The following is a 16,565-nucleotide window of genomic DNA, read 5'->3' on the forward strand; positions in this document are numbered from 1 at the left end:
AAGGTCAGCACTTCAAAACTGCCAGCTGTTCTTCTGGAGAAAGATGAAGCTTTCTGCTCCCATCAAGATTTACAGCCTTGGAAACCCTGTACACAGGGTCGTTAGGAGTCGGAATCGACTCCATGGCACATCACCACCATGTATATGTTAAGGAGCTCCGGTGATGCAGTAGTTATAGCACTCAGCTGCAAACTGAACAATCGGTGGTTCAAATCTACCAGCTGCTCTGCAGAAGAAAGCTGTCGAAATCTGCTTCCGTAATGAGCACAGCCTTGGAAACCAACTGGGCAGTTCCGCTCTGTCTTATAAATAGGCTCACTGTGAGTTGCAGTTGATGCCCCAGTCATGGGTCATTGAGCGTATTTGTTTGTGTGTTTTTGAAGATGGTGCTGTGATTGCTAAATTGATTCCATAATCCATTAATAGGTCTTGACTTATAACTAATAAAGAAAGAGGAAGCAGAAAGTAAAATTTTTTTTATCAGCCTAGTACGTGGGCTAACAGAATTATTGTGGTAGTAGACTATACAAGAGCTCTGGTAGTGTAGTGGTTACGAATCGGGCTGCGAACCACAAGGTCCGCAATTCGAAACTACCAGCTGCTCCGCAGGAGAAAGATGAAGCTGTCTGCTCCTGTAAACATTTACAGCCTCGGAAACCCTGTTCAGGGTCGCTATGGGTCGAAACCGACTCAACGGCAATTAACAACAACAGACTGTACAATTAAGTTGTATCGTAAAATGTATGTTGAATTATGAAACATACGATTTTTAACCTTCAACTTTGATGGTTTCAACTGACAGTGAAGGCACTAAAGCATTGGCTTAAGTATGTTGAATTCTGGGCAATAAAGGCATCTCTAATGTTATAAATGCCAGTTTTAATGTTAGAAGAACATCAGATCGGTCAGTGTATGATCATGATTATTAATATGATCTAAAGTAAAGGTTTATTATAATAAGAATCAGAGGTAGATATTAGTGCTAAAAGGAATTTTGAGTTCATCTGAATTCAAGCAAACTCAGCTATTATTTAATGGCTGGAATAATGAAGGGCTAAGTCCTGTAACTAATCGGACACTAATGGGATCTTCTGCTTCCAAAATAGCATATTACTCTATTGCACTGTTGTAAACAGACTTTTTTTTTTTAGGCATATTGTAATCTGTAATGCATTTTTCTGTCTTAACAGGAAGATATTCCTCGTCAGCTTGTCTACATTGGTCTTTACCTCTTTCACATTGCTGGAGCTTATCTTCTGAAGTGAGTTGGGATTTTTTCTGGGGTGTAAATATGGCCTAGGGTAATGTGTGCTAATGTGTCTCAATTGATAACGTTTTCATTCTAAATTTGTGTCTTTAACAGTTTGAATCATCTTGGACTGGTTCTTTTGGTGCTGCATTATTTTGTTGAATTTCTTTTCCACATTTCTCGCCTGTTTTATTTTAGTGATGAAAAGTATCAGAAAGGGTAAGTTATGTAGCCATTTAATTCTTGTATAGTAGGTACTTAAAGCCAGTATGTAGGTTGCCAAAGTCCTTGATGTAGATAATAATGTTACCTTACAATTTTTAAATAAAATTAAACTACTCAGCAATTCAGAGTTACTATTTTTCTTTGTAAAATAGTATTCAGGTAAATAAGAAGCTCTGGTAGCATAGTAGTGATTACAAGTAGGGCTGCAAATCTCACTGTCAGCAGTTCTAAACTACCAGCTGCTCTGTGGGAGAAAGATGAGGCTTTCTGCTCCTGTAAAGATTTACAGCCTCGGAAACGCTGTACAGGGTCACTATGAGTGGGAACCGACTCCACGGCACATAAGCACTACCATTCAGGTAAATACATGCTGAATCAATTTTGAAGATTGTTTGGGGTTCACTTTTCCCTTCCAATCTCTCCTACCTTGTTTGTTGCCTGTTTTCCTTTAGAGAAGGAATAACAGAGAAAAGAACTTTCGGAAGAAAATTAAAGAATAGACTGCATGCTGTTAAGTGTCGTGAAGTCGATTCTGATTCATAGTGACCTGTTTAGGGTTTCTGAGGAGTAGCTGATGGACTTGAACTGGCTGACCTTGCAGTTAGCAGTCCAGTGCTTATCTTACATTGCCACACCAAGACTCCATAGCCTTAGACCAAAGATACTACAAGAATTTTGATGGAAAAATTGGACTGAAAACAGAATTACAGAGCTAAGACAAGAAATATAAATCTTCAAAAGAAAGGAAACCCAGAATTCTTACATGGGACTTGGGTGTTTACTTTATTGTAGCACAGTTTTCTTTTTACATAGCATTTACAAAAATTGTTCAGTATGCCAATAATTCTGAGGAACATTAAGTAGAAATTAAGCTTTTCTTTACTGGACTCCTTAAAACTTTAAATACGTGTAATTAATTTCCATGAATGTAATACAGTATAATTTTTTGAAGAATGGTGCTCTTGTTAAGTGCCTTTGAGTCTGTTGCATCTCGTAGTGACATATCTGTATACCGTTTCCAAGGAGTGGCAGGTAGGCTTGAACTTCTCACCTTGTGGTTAGCAGTCCAGTGCTTACCCTATAGAGTCATATACCAGGATTCCTGAAGAACAATAGGAAGTACTATTTAGCATGCATTTACTTAGAAAAAAACATAATTTTTATTACTACTTAGCAAGAATGTAGTTTCTACTAGGATCTTTTCTTGTCTTTGAGAGTTTATAAATTTTGACTTAAGACATTTTTCTTACAGGTTTTCTCTGTGGGCAGTTCTGTTTGTTTTGGGAAGACTTCTGACTTTAATTCTTTCAGTACTCACTGTTGGCTTTGGCCTTGCAAGAGCAGAGAATCAGAAGCTTGATTTCAGTACTGGAAACTTCAATGTATTGGCTGTTAGGTACAGAACACTTTTCTCACTGCTGTGGAGTATATGTATGTATCACTTAGTATCCATTAAGGGAAGACAGCTCTACTTTTGTTTATTATTTACCCCTAATGGTTTTAAAGACCCCCAAGCCCCAAGAGTGCATGAGCAGTGGGGAGCTAAGGCACATCCTAGTCCCCTCCACTTCTTTTCCACCTCTGGGCTGTCTTCACCAGCTCAGCAGCCATGCCACCTTTCACTTCTGGTACAGAGCAGCACCTGCCATGACTCCTGTGTTCTGGCTGAGGCCTGCTGGGCCCAGGACTCTGATGAGCACCCTGCTCCTGGCTTTGCCACTGACTGTACCAATAGTGCAGTGACAGCCAGGGCCATCACCACTAGCCATGCTCCCAGAGCCCACAGCCTGCTCTCCACCTGGTTTTCTTATGATAGGTTTAATGGGGATTTAATGGATGGTATAGGTACGGCCTGCATATAATGTGGTATTTGCACAGAATCCAAATTGCATAATTTCCTATTTCATAGAACGTATTGTGGACATTAGGTGACGTATATATTACATATGATCAGTTTCTTTATGATTTGAATCATCTGAGAAGCTAAGAGATAAAATATAGGGGTTAGGGAAATTATTTGTTTTGGTTTTATACTCATTGAAATATCCTATATCTAAACTGAAGTACTAAAACATTTACTTAACTTCTGGATAGTTATTAATGGATTTACTACTTATTGACATAATGCTATAGACAGAGTGGGAATTTTAACACAAACTAAGTATTGTCAAGACATAAACCCTTGCTTTTATAGGCATGAATTTTTTTCCACTTTTGCAGATTGGGTATCAAATACCAAGTCGCTTACTATAGTTGATGATTTTTATTTTGTTTATGTACCTTCATTCTTAATCTAAAGCAAAACCACAAATATAGTTGACACGTGAACAATGTAAGTTTGAATTGTGTGGGCCCACTTATACGCAGATCTTTCTTCCTGCTGCTGATTGTGGTGAGCTCAAGTGTTGCAAGTTTCTGCTTAAAGCAGCCCTTGATGCAGGGGAAATATAAGTGGGTTCGCACAATTCAGACCTGTGTCGTTCAAGGTTCAACTGTAAATTGGTTTTCAGCTGTGTGGGAAGTCAGCACCCTTAACCCCCTCATGGTTCAAGGGTCAGTTGTATAAAGTTTTTTATTTGTTCTGGAAACCTCAGCCTTATATTTATTATCTGAGCAGTTACCCATAGTAAGTAAACAAGGAAGTTAAAATATCAGTCACTAAATAAAAAGAACCTTCGTCTCTTCCCCTAAACCAAAAGAATTGGAAAAAGAGAATTTTGATGAAAGATTTAAGATGGCTGAATCTGTAATTTGTTCAGTCTTTTATTAAAATAAGGAGAAAATAGAATACTACATGGTATTTTGGTGTAATCTGATTTTGCTTTATTTGTGAATATTTTCAGAATTGCTGTTCTGGCGTCCATTTGCATTACCCAGGCCTTCATGATGTGGAAGTTCATTAATTTCCAGCTTAGGAGGTGGAGGGAGCATTCTACCTCTCAGGCACCAACTGTGAAGAAGAAACCAACAGTGACAAAAGGAAGGTCTTCTAGAAAAGGAACAGGTTTGTATTCAATGAATAACTTATAGAAGTAAAACTAATTTTTTAAAAACTAGTGGCATCTTGTTTTCAAATTTTATAAAAACTAGCTTATTCTACTTTTTAACAAAATTATCCCATGCCACAGTCTGATGATGATTCCCCTTAAAAGCTGTCCACTCCATTTCTTTCACACAACTTTTCCATTCTTAGTTACCTTAAGCTTTTGTAGACCAACTTCCATGGGCAGTGTTGGTGAATAACTGAAGTAGAGTGTGATGGCTTGTATTTTCAAGCATCTTGTTCATATTTTAAAACAAAACCAAAACTATTTCCAGCTCTTTGCACACTGCTCATTAGCCCCAAATGGAGCAACTTTTTTCATAACTTCTGATTCCTGGATCCTTCGTCTTTGAGTTTGCATCTAAACTTTCCTTCCTTTTGGCATTTGTTTGAAAATGTGTATTGGCACTGAGGTTCTGTTAATCAACATGTAAGAAATGTTATAACTGTAGCATGAGGAGTTTTGAAAATATATCAACTCCACTATATGGTTTGGACTCCTGGTGTGGCGCTAGGTCAGCACTGGACTGCAAACTACAAGGTTGGCAGTTCAAACCTACCAGCTGCTCCTTGGAAACCCTATATAGAGCCGCTGTGAGTTGGAGCCTCCTCGATGGCACTTCACAACAACAAAAACATATGGTTTAATACTTAAGTCCTGGTGTGACACTGTAGGATAAGCACTGGACTATAAACTACAAAGTCGGAAGTTCAAACTTACTACCTGCTCCTTGGAAGCCCTATACAGGGTTGCTATGAGTTGGAAGTGACTTAACACCAACAGCAACTTAAGTCTTAGGAACCACAGTGGTGCTGTAGGATAAGCACTGGACTTCCAACCACAAGGACAGTAGTTAAAACCCACCAGACTGAAGTCATAATATCTAACGGTTTGTTCTCTAGTAATATTTATTTTTGAGTTTGTCTTAGCAATCTTGGTTCTATGCATTTTCATTTGAATTTTAGTACCAACATGGTCAATTGCTACCCAAACAAAGCTTACCAGGATTTTGGATTGGAATTAAATCTAAATATCTGTTGTCAGGGAAGATTGAGTATTTCAATCCATAAACATGATACACTTTTCATATATAAAGATCTTTAATTACTATCAGTAATATTTTTTATAGCAGTTTTATTGGGCTATAATTTACACTATGAAGGTTCACCCCTTTAAAGTATATATTAGTGGTTTTTAGTATAATCATGGAGTGGTATAATTATTATTTAATTTCAGAACATTTTCATAACCACAATAAGAAACCTTATATAGCCACGAGCAATCACTTCCCATTATCTTCTTCCCTTAGCTCCTGGCAACCACTAATCTATTTTCTATCTCTGGACTTGTCTTTTCTGGACATTTCTTAATGTGCTGCATAGCGTCTATTCAAGCAGTGGAGTCCAACCATATATGCATCTGTGATTCCATAGGGAATGGTAGAGTTCAGCAATCTCAATTGGAGAGCCGGACATAGTGATTATAACAGTTTCCTGCACATAACACATGGTATCGTCTCCTGTCTCTTGTTTATAAAGTTATCATGCTGCCAGGAGTGTAATTGTACAGTATATATAGAACCTGTAACACATATGTCTTGAAAGTCATAATAAACGCCTACATTACTGGCTTATGTATGCACTGTACTATTTTCTATTTTTAAACTTTACCATATGATAGTGTATGCTTCAACTTATAGACAGCAGCATCTTGTATCTCGCATGTCTCTTGCATGTTATAGTGTTATCTTTCTGTTTAATTTCCTTTAAAAAAATATTACTATGATGTACACCCTGCTTCCAAACAGTAAAAGTCAGTGCTAGTGACTACAGCAGCAAGAGGCAGAGAAGTATTGATTGGGAAGAAAACAAAAGGTTATTAATACAAAGGTGGAAAATCAATTGTTAAAGGATGGACTCCACTGAAAGCTATCAGGCTAATGAAAATACAAGAGAGACCTGCATCAGATACAGAAAAATTGCTAATTTGGCATGGATTGAGGACCAACACAAAAACAGTCCCTCTCAGCACGCTGGTGACCATAGCTACAGTGAGACGCTTTTTCAAAATGCTTAAAGCCGGACAAGACTATGACGTGATATTCATGCTGTAGTCAAATTGCATGATGTCCTGTTTCACAGAATGTATCATGGATGTTAAGTGATGTATGATTGTGAATGGAATCATACAAGATGTGGCTTTCACATCTCACTGTTTCACTTAGCATAACATTTTTAAAGTTCATCCCTATTATAGCATATGTTGTTCTTAAGTGCCATCGAGTCAGTTCCAACTCAGAGGAACCCTTTATAGAGTTTCTGAGGAGTGGCTTGTGGGTTTCACTGCCAACCTTGTGATTAATTGTTGTTGTTAAGTGCCATCGAGTCGGTTCCGACCCATAGCGACCCTGTACAGGGTTTCCGAGGGTGTAAATCTTTATGGGAGTAGAAAGCCTCATCTTTCTCCCACAGAGCGGCTGGTAGTTTCGAACCGCTTACCTTAAGGTTCGTAACCACTACGCTACAAGTGCTTATCCTACAACAACATACCAGGACTCCACTTAAGCGTATGTCACTATGTTGTTTTCTGTGGCTGCATAATATGCCATTGTATGGATATGCCACATTTTGTTCATTCATCAGTTGATGGACATATGGATTGTTAACACTTTTGATTTATTATGCATAATGCTACCCTAAGGCGATTCATACTCATCAGCCACTCCTTGGAAACCTTGTAGAGGGTTGCTATGAATCTAACTGATTTGTGGCACTTAACAACAAGTATTCATCGAAAAGTTTTCATGTGGTTATTTGTTTTCATTTCTCTTGGCTGTATACTAGAAGTAAAATAGCTCTTTTAACGTTTTGGTAAATTGCCACATTTTCCCAAAGGGACTGAACCATTTTACATTCATTGTGTTGCATGTGGATATCCAGTTGTTCCATCATCATTTATTAAAAAGACAATTTCCTGATTGTCTTGACTCCTTTGTCGAAATTTTTTATTTTTGTCTGGGGTCTTGATTCTGTTCCACTGATCTATATGTCTATTTTGCCAGTACCACATTGTCTTAATTATTGTAGCTGTCAGTGCATTTTGAAATCAGTACTTGGTGAGTCCTCAAACTTTGGTCTTGATTTTCATGGTTTGACTCTTCTAGGTCACTTGTACATTTCCATGTCAACTTTAGGATCAGTATGCCAATTTCTGTAAAAGAAGTCAGCTAAGATAGTGATAGGGATTATGATTGCCTTGAAGTTTATGAACATCTTTCCATTTATTTAGATCTTTAATTTCTTCCAGCAGTTTTGTCATTTTCAGTGAACAAGTTTCATATTCCTTTTGTTAAATTTACCATAAGTATTATATTATTTTTGTAATAGCATCCATTATATATCCTAAGTATTACGTTACATTTGTAATAGCATCCCTCATCCATCCTCCCTCGCCCTCTTCTTCATTGCCCTGGGTCAGAGTTATCTACTGCTGCTGTAACAAATAACACAAGTGGGTAGCTTTCACACACAGAAATGTATTTCCTCACAGTTTATGAGGCTAAAAGTATGAATGCAGGGTGCCGGCTCTAAGGGAAGGCTTTCTCTGTCCGCTCTGAAGGAAGGTTCTTGTCTCTGAGCTGTTCCTGCTCCTAGATAACCTTCATGTGGCCTCTGTTTTCCTTTCACCTCTTCTCTTTCCCTACTTTGGCTTGCTTGCTTGTCCTGATCTGCTGTTTTTATATTTTGTAAGATATTGACCCTACAGTGATCCTGTCTCATTAACATAACAAAGGACAACCCTTTCCCAAAAGGGATTATAACCACAGGCAGGATTTGGAAACATAGTTTTAGGGGACAAAATTGAATTCATAATACCCTAGCTAGAACCTCCCATAGGATGTTTGTTAGGTACTGTTGACTCGTAGAGACCCCATGTGACAGGTTGCATCAGCTGTGATCTTTACAGATCTTTATGAAAGATCACCAGGTCTTTTTCCTTTGGAACCACTGGATTGTTTCAAACCAGCAGCCTTTCAAATTAGTAGCCAAGTGTTTTATTGCTGTGCCACCAGGATTCCTTGCAGAGACAAAAGTCAACATTGTTTTTTTATTCCTGATCTTAGAGGAAAAGCATCCTGTCTCTCATCATTAAGTATGGGTTTTTCGTAGATGGTTTTTATATGTGGACGAACTTCCCTTCTATTCCTAACCTCTTTGTGTTTTTATTATGAAAGGGTACTCTATTTCATCAAATGCTTTTCTGTGTCTTCATAGGGGATTTCTCCTCTTATAGTGAAATACATCGGTTTTCAGGTGGTAAATCAACCTTGCATGCCTGGGATAAATCCCACTTAGTCATAATACTAAACCCATGTTGCTAAATTTGGTCTTTAAGTGTTTTGAGTATATTTATAGTCATAAAGATTATTGGTGTATTTTTTACATGTGTGGTATTTTTGACTGGTTTTGGTATCGTCGGGTAATATTGACTTATAGGGTGGCTTGAGAATTGTTCTCTCCTTTACTTTTTTTTTTTTTTTTTAAAGAATTGTGAACAAAATCCCCCCCACCCCCAGTTTTGTAGGTCTCTGTTGAGTTCTCATACATTTTTCATTTAATTCTCAGAAGTTTCATTTTTGAGTATAACATACATGGAAAAATTTTTTTAACTTCCTGATTTAATTAATTTAAAATTCTTTGTCATTGATATTTTTAAATACTAGCTTTATATTGAGAGCTTCTTAATTCAATGTTTTTAATGTTTGCACTGAAATGTATAATTACGTCAGCTGAAAATAATTACATTTTTTTTCTTCTCACCTTATTGTGCTGGCTAGGACCAAAGCAAGGGAACATGGTGGCTCTGTAGACTAAGCACTGGACAAACCAAAGGTTGGCAGGTCAAGTTCACCACCTGCTCTGCAGGAGCTAGATGAGGTTTTCTGCATCTGAAAAGATATAAAGCCTCAGAAACCCTCTGTGGGTCGGAACCGACTCAAAGGCACTTAACAACAACAAGATCATAGCATAACACTGAATAGAAGATAGGAGAAGACAGAAACTCCTTCAGTCATATGTTGTTAGTGCTGTGGAGTCACTTCTGACTCATAACCACCCTAAATAGGGTTTCCAAGGAGCAGCTGGTGGTTTTTTTTTAATATCTGTGTTCAAGTAGAAGGTGGGTCTGTAACTATCTTTTAAAAAAATAGTGTTTTCAGTTTTTGGTATTAAGATTACGCTGGTTTCCTAAAAGGTACTGAACAGTAATGTCCTTTGTATAGTTTAAATATTCTACAGTATAAATGTTTGGACAAAGTCACCAATGAAGCTGTTTGAAGTAGAATCTTTTATATGGCAGGGTTTTAGCTACAGATTCACTTTCTTTTAATATGTTAAAGTGCCATCCAATAATTTCTTGCTCATAGCAACTCTGTATAGGGTTTCCAAGGAGCAGCTGGTAGGTGCGAACCACAGACCTTGCAGTTAGCAGTCCAGTGCTTATCCTACAGAGTCACACCAGGAGTTCCTTAATATATAATGGAATTATAAAGATTCTTTGATTTTTCTTTTTTTTTTTTTTTTTTTTTATTGTGTCTCTTTTGAGGAATTGTATTTTCCAAGGAATTTTTCTGTTTCCTCTAAATTGCAATGTGTCAGTGTGAAATTATTCAAAATATCCTGTTGTTATGTTACTAATGCCTATTGGTAGAAAATTATTTCTGTTTTCCATTTCTAATGTTAATAATTTGTGCCTTTTTTTTTTTTTTTCTTGAATTGACCCAAAAGACTAACACTTGTCTTTTTCTGTTAATCTTCTTAATTTTATGTTTCTGTGTCATTCTTTCTCTTGGTTTTACTTTGTGGTTTACCCATTCGTTTTGTGAATTATGTGCAATTAAGGCCAGATTTCCTGTTTCAGGACAGCATTAGCTATATTACACAAGTTTAGATTCATTGTTTCCATTATCATTCAGTTCAAAATATTGTATTTGTTACTGTGATTTCTCCTTTAACTCATGGGTATTTATAAGTACTCATACATGTTTAATTGTAGAATATTTGAAGATTTTCTAGTTTTCTTTTTGTTATTGATTTCTAGCTTGATTCCAATGTGCTTAAATAAGATACTCAGAATGCTTTAATTTCTTTGGACTTTGTTGATAATTTTTGGATTTGTTGATAATCCAGCTCAGCATGTTGTTCAGTTACAGTCAGTGTTCTGTTTGCGTTTTAAAAGGATGAGTGTTCCATTCCCTAACTACTACTGTGCTCAGGAGGTGTCCTGTCACATTTATTGATTGTGATTTGTATCTTCATTAGTATAAAAGATAGAAAAAACAGTTCTGCGTATTCTTTCCGTATTCTGTACTACTGCAGGTAGTATCTTAAAATTCACACAATGATTATAAACTTGATTGGTTCTTTGTAGTTGGGTGTTTGCTTTATATATTTGAAGCTATGATAGGTACATAGAAGTTTAAAATTTTTATCTTCCTGATGTGTGTCATTTTTTCATTTTGAAATGTATCTCTATTTTGTCTGAAATTACTGTAGTTATATCAGCTTTGGTTTTGGTTAAATATTCTCATGGTATAATCTTTTGTATATTTTTTACGACGGCACTTAATAACAACAACATCTACCTCTATCTGTGTCTAGATAAGAAAGAAAGGTTTAAAGTAAAAAATTCAGAAAAGAGATACCATGAGAACTTCATGTATATGGAGTCCTGGTGTTGTACTGTAGGATAAGCACTGAACTGCTGACTACAAGATTGGGGGTTGAAACCCACCAGTTACTCCTTGGAAATGCTATGAGTGGAAACTACTTGACAGCACTTATATACTTGTGCGTGTATGTGTGTATGTACATATTAACTATATGTATATACATGTACACACACTCATATATATATATTTGTTGTTGTTAAGTGCTGTCAAGTTGGTTCTAACTCATTGTGACCTGTGTATGGTTTCTAAGCAGCATCTGGTGGGTTTGAACCACCAACCTTGAAATTAGCAGTCCAGTGCTTATCTACAACACCTTACCAAAAATATATGTATGTATAGATATTATAACCAGTTGATTGAATATGGTCACTCTGCCTACTCAAAGTATATCTATTTCCATTCCAAGGACTTCAAACCCTCTCTGGGTATTATAAAAGCCTTCCCTGTTGTTGTTGTTGTTGTTGTTGGTAAAGTATTGTCAAGTTGGTTCAGACTCATTGCTACCCTGTGTAGGGTTTCCAAGGAGCAGCTGGTAGGTTTGAACTGCCAACCTTATGGTTCACAGTCCAGTGCTGATCCTGTATTGCCACACCAGTAGTCCATTTGTTGTTGTTGTTGTTGTTGTGAAGTGCCATTGAGTCGGTTCCGACCCATAGCGACTCTATATAGGGTTTCCAAGGAGCAGCTGGTGAGTTTGAACTGCAAACCTTGAAGTTCAAACGGCTTTGCAGTCTGGCCACAGTGCCACACCAAGATTATTGTTCGTCGTTTAGTGCCGTTGAGTCGATCCCGACCCGTAGTGACGCTGTATAGGGTTTTCAAGGAGTCACTGGTGAGCTTGAACCATGCCCCTTGCTATTTAAACGACTTTGCGGTCCAGCGCATTAATCCACAGCGCCACACCAGGACTCCCAGGATTGGCAGGCCTCAAATCCAAGTTTTTGACTCCCTAGCTTTGTAAGACTATGAATTTCCTATTTTGCTTTGTAGTTTCTTAGCAGTTGCTTTCTGCTTAGTTTCTCTGAATCTTGTTTGGTGCATACATTAGACAAGTTTGATCTGAAAGTCTAAGAATATATATTATTGGATTTTAAATGTTCTTTTCTGACATACTTTTATATATGAAAATTGTATTATTTGCATTTATTTATAAAACACTGATTCTTTTCTCTTTTCAGAAAATGGTGTAAATGGAACAGTAACTTCAAATGGAGCAGATTCTCCCCGTAATAGAAAAGACAAGTCTTCATAATGAATTAAAAGCTAATTGATTAATGTCCCCAAAGAATTCTGCTTTTGCTATATCTTTCAGCATTAGAGATTTTTCTGTTCTTGAGAATACAGTTTATGCTCTTTGATTCTTGCTGTTGTACTCTTTCATGCATTTTTTAAAGGGCATTTTATGGAGGATGATTGAAATGAATGAAAAAATGTTTTAGCTTAGACTAAGCTACCTGCCTTCAGAATAGTTTAGGGACCACCACCGTTTTTTTTTCTTTACCTTTGAACATTTTTCTAATGATTTGGAGAGATAACTATTTATAGAAATTCCACTTATCAGTGATATAATTTCTTGCTCATCAGTTTTTTATAATATTAGCAATGTGACCTGTTCCAGCAAGGTCATATTTTTTAAGTTATCTTTCAGGGTAAAATGGAAATACTATAAAGTTGGAAGTCAGACTTTGATATGTTTTCAGTGTTCTCTAATTTTTAGGAGTTTTTGTAGCACTTAAACACCTGGAAAAAAAATTTTGTAAAATCACCAAAATAATTGTGTGCTTTATTTTATAGATAGAAGTTGCTAGTGTTATATCCCCCAGACCTCTTTTTTTTTTAATTAAAAAAGACACATACTAATGTTACAACATGTGGAAATGTGCTGCCATATATATGAAATCAAATTATATTAACATAAAAGTACTTGTGAAGAAGTAAAAGTTTTCTTGTGCATTTTAAACACTTGTAAACTGGAAATCAGAAACGTGTTTACTACAAAAAGGAAAATCTGACTTATGTGGCCTTTTTTTTGTCACGTGTATTAAGAATGATTCATAATAGGACTTGTCTTAAGTCTTGATATGCACGGCATCTTAGAAAAACATGTAAAATCTTTTGAAAATAATGCCTACTGGATTTATAGCTATAAAATGAATGTCAAGTAATTATATTTGGAAAGCATTCAGTGGACTAACCTTAAATTTAAAAATTCAGGTGGATAAATATATGAAAGACAGTGCTTTATGTTGTAACTATAGCTTTGGTCCCATCTTTGATTGAGAAACATTTATCTATATAAAACATATTTTTGGATAAGTATATATATATATATATACACACACATATATATTTGTATCTCTACAGAAAGGCTCTAAAAAGCATTTGAGTAAAATATTTGGTTCCCTTTTCTATAATTGTCCTTTAGAGTCCTTATAGCTATATTTGACTTTTCTTTGTCTTTACAGTACTGATATTGTTCCTTTTGGTGTTCACATCTTGTTCCCCTTTCTCACTTTCGTCACCAGCTCTAGTTGTGCCGTGTTTTGTGTACAAGTTGCAGACTTGTTGGGTCCGCAGTTTGAGTTGCCATGCTGCCATGTTTGTCTTTTTGTTTCCCGCTATTTACCTATTTCTGGAAAAAGTAGTAGCTCTCTGGTAGCATTATGGAATTTCAGTGGAACCAAACTTTTGCCATTAAAAACTGGCATTATATTGAACTTATACGTTGAGAAATCAATCAAAATAAAACTTTTTACTTTCACAAGCTGTATTCTTGGTATTTTTATGCTATTTAGTAATCTCTGAAATGTGCCATGTTAAGAAAGTACACTCTTGACAGACATTTAAAATAGCCTTTCCCCAAAAGTGTGTTCTGCTAAAAAGGTGATTCATTGCATAGAAAAATAGAAGTTTTGAGGGGTGGGTTAATGCACCAGACTGCAAAGCCATTTGAACTGCAAGGTTGGTGGTTCAAGCTCACCAGCTGCTCCTGGGAAACCCTATCCAGGGTCACTATGGGTTGGAACCGACTCGACAGCACTTAACAACAACAACAAGGGGTGGGCGACTGGGAAAATAGTTCTTAGCTAGATATGTTTGTTAAATTTGAAGGTGTTTCTTTACTACGAACTGTTCACTCTTTAATTTACAAATAAAATTTTTAAATGTGCTTTCCAATTCACCACGAATATTGACAGTGGGGATAGGATGCACAGTGTTTCCTAACTTGTTTGACCATGAAACCTTCTGTCTATTAAATTCCTTACAGCACTTACACAGTACACACTGGTTCAGAAAGGAAAAAAAGAATTGACTCCTAGGTATGAAGTTTGAACTTTACAAAAAACATGTGTGTTCATTGTAAATGATAAGCCCTAGACCCCTGGTCCCCACTGCCCTGAGGAAGATCTGTTCTTTACTGGCATTAATCCTGCAGAGGTTGTGTCATAAGAAGAGCTTCAAGTCTGATGGGAAGCTCTGGTCTGTAAACCAGGGCCACAACTCATTGTGTGACTTGGGACTAGTTGTGCTGTTATGGGGTTTAGTTCCCTCTCAAAGGCCTTCATGGCTACATTTTTGTATCTGAGTAGTCTAGATGGGCTATTCTGAAACTGGCAACAAGAACATTCTTCTAAAACAAAGCAATCGTGCAAAATGTCTGTAAATTCCAAACTAATCCTAGGTTAGTAAATGGATCGAGAGCATTTTTATTGTACAGATATTGTTAGCAGTTGTCGGATGGCATTCTGTGTCACCAAGGTATAAGATGTTTACACAAAAAACTTGTTCTGGTACCTAGCTTCATACAGACAGCAGAAATTTTGACCACCTGTTTCCATTTTTAAAGAGTGATTCTATCAATAACCATAGAGAAAACTAGGTGACGATGCTTAAACAGGTGTTTTTTTCCACAAGACTGCCCTGGCTAAGATAAGTAGTTACAAAGAATTACCTACTACAAAACTTAAAACACAAGACAGGTTTGGTAATTTTAAAATAGATAAATTACCAAATATGAGGAATTAAAAGAGCTTACACACCCTGGCATGGAACCAAGCCGTCTAATTGCTTTAGGAGAGCCATAGGTAGTATCCTGCCCACTCCACTAGGATAAAATGAGACTAGAAACCAAACTTGAAAACCATGCTTTGCTGTTCTGGTTACTAAGTTTGTTATGTTTTGTTATGTTTTTAACAGCTACTTACAGAAGACTGCACTCTTTGGCTCTTCTGCAGTTAGCATAAGACCAATTCTGTTTACCTAGGCATGATTTATTTTACATAAAGCTGTGTTAAATATATGCAACATAGTAACCAACTTTACTTAGTGCTGTTTGGGAAAGAAGTAGGCTCTTTTTGGTGAAAAGATGATCTGTGTATTTGTCAAAGCTGGAAGCAGACAGTTTGGGTGTCCTGAAAAAGGAACCAGCCAGATTTTTTAAAAACGGCTTAGGAACTCAGGACTGTTTGTAAATTAACTTTGACGTTCTTTAAGTTAACCGGGTGTTGAGGCAGGGATTTTCTACTTTGAAGATCCAAGATTCTCTCTTGATTATCCAAAAGTCAACCAAATTTGAACATGATGAATAACAATAACCTGGTTCATTGCATTTATTAATATTTAGACGTGTACCACTAGCAGGCAGGTTCAGGTCTTCATTCTGTCTCTGGTCAGTTCCGAGTGACTTGGGGACAAGATACTTAGCTCTGTGTATCTATCTGTTGAGATAAGGGGTAGCACCTGCCTCACAAGATAGTTCTGAGAATTAATGGAGATAAAAGAAACAAAACATAGTGACCTTGGAGAACACAGTGAACGGTCCCATAGGGGTTTCAAGCATCTTTATGGAAGCAGAGTGCCTCGTCTTTATCCCACAGAGTGAGTTAGAACTGCTGACCTTTCAGTTGGCATCCGAAGGCTCACCCTAGTGAACCCCTTCTTAATGGAGATTTGTCGTCAATAAGTGCCTTCAAGTCACTTCTGACTCATAGCCACTTGTATAGGGTTTCTGAGACTTTAAATCTTTGTTGGAGCAGAAAGCCTCACATTTCTCCCACAGAATGGCCGGCAGGCTCAAACCACCAACCTTACGGTTTGAAGTACACCGCACTCCCATTGATGAAGATTTGTTAAGTGCAGTCGAGTTGGTTCCAACTCATAGCAACCCTGTATGTTGTTATGTGCCATGGAATTGGTTTCAACTCATAGCAACCCTGTACAGGGTTTCACAGGCTGTAAATCTTTACAGGAGCAGAAAGCCTCATCTTTCTCCTGTGGAACAGCTAGCAGTTTCGAACTGCTGACCCTGAGGTTAGCA

General features: G+C 37.0%; 1 protein-coding gene across 2 annotated transcripts in view; it reads left to right on the forward strand.

Moving 5' to 3' along the window:
* TRAM1 (translocation associated membrane protein 1) overlaps positions 1–14,016 on the forward strand; it is a 40,214-nt gene extending 26,198 nt beyond the window's left edge. Inside the window, exons 7-11 of one of the 2 annotated variants that reach the window (XM_006860029.1) lie at positions 1,191–1,261; positions 1,364–1,468; positions 2,727–2,870; positions 4,318–4,478; positions 12,427–14,016. In XM_006860029.1, the coding sequence (XP_006860091.1) occupies positions 1,191–1,261; positions 1,364–1,468; positions 2,727–2,870; positions 4,318–4,478; positions 12,427–12,500 (555 nt within the window). In that variant the 3' untranslated portion in view covers positions 12,501–14,016. The remainder of the gene's footprint in view (positions 1–1,190; positions 1,262–1,363; positions 1,469–2,726; positions 2,871–4,317; positions 4,479–12,426) is intronic. The other variant, XM_006860030.1, reaches the window with a different exon arrangement.
* The last annotated feature ends 2,549 nt before the right edge of the window (positions 14,017–16,565 follow it).

This window comes from Chrysochloris asiatica, unplaced genomic scaffold (genome assembly GCF_000296735.1).
Source record: "Chrysochloris asiatica unplaced genomic scaffold, ChrAsi1.0 scaffold00036, whole genome shotgun sequence".
Lineage (NCBI taxonomy): Eukaryota > Metazoa > Chordata > Mammalia > Afrosoricida > Chrysochloridae > Chrysochloris > Chrysochloris asiatica.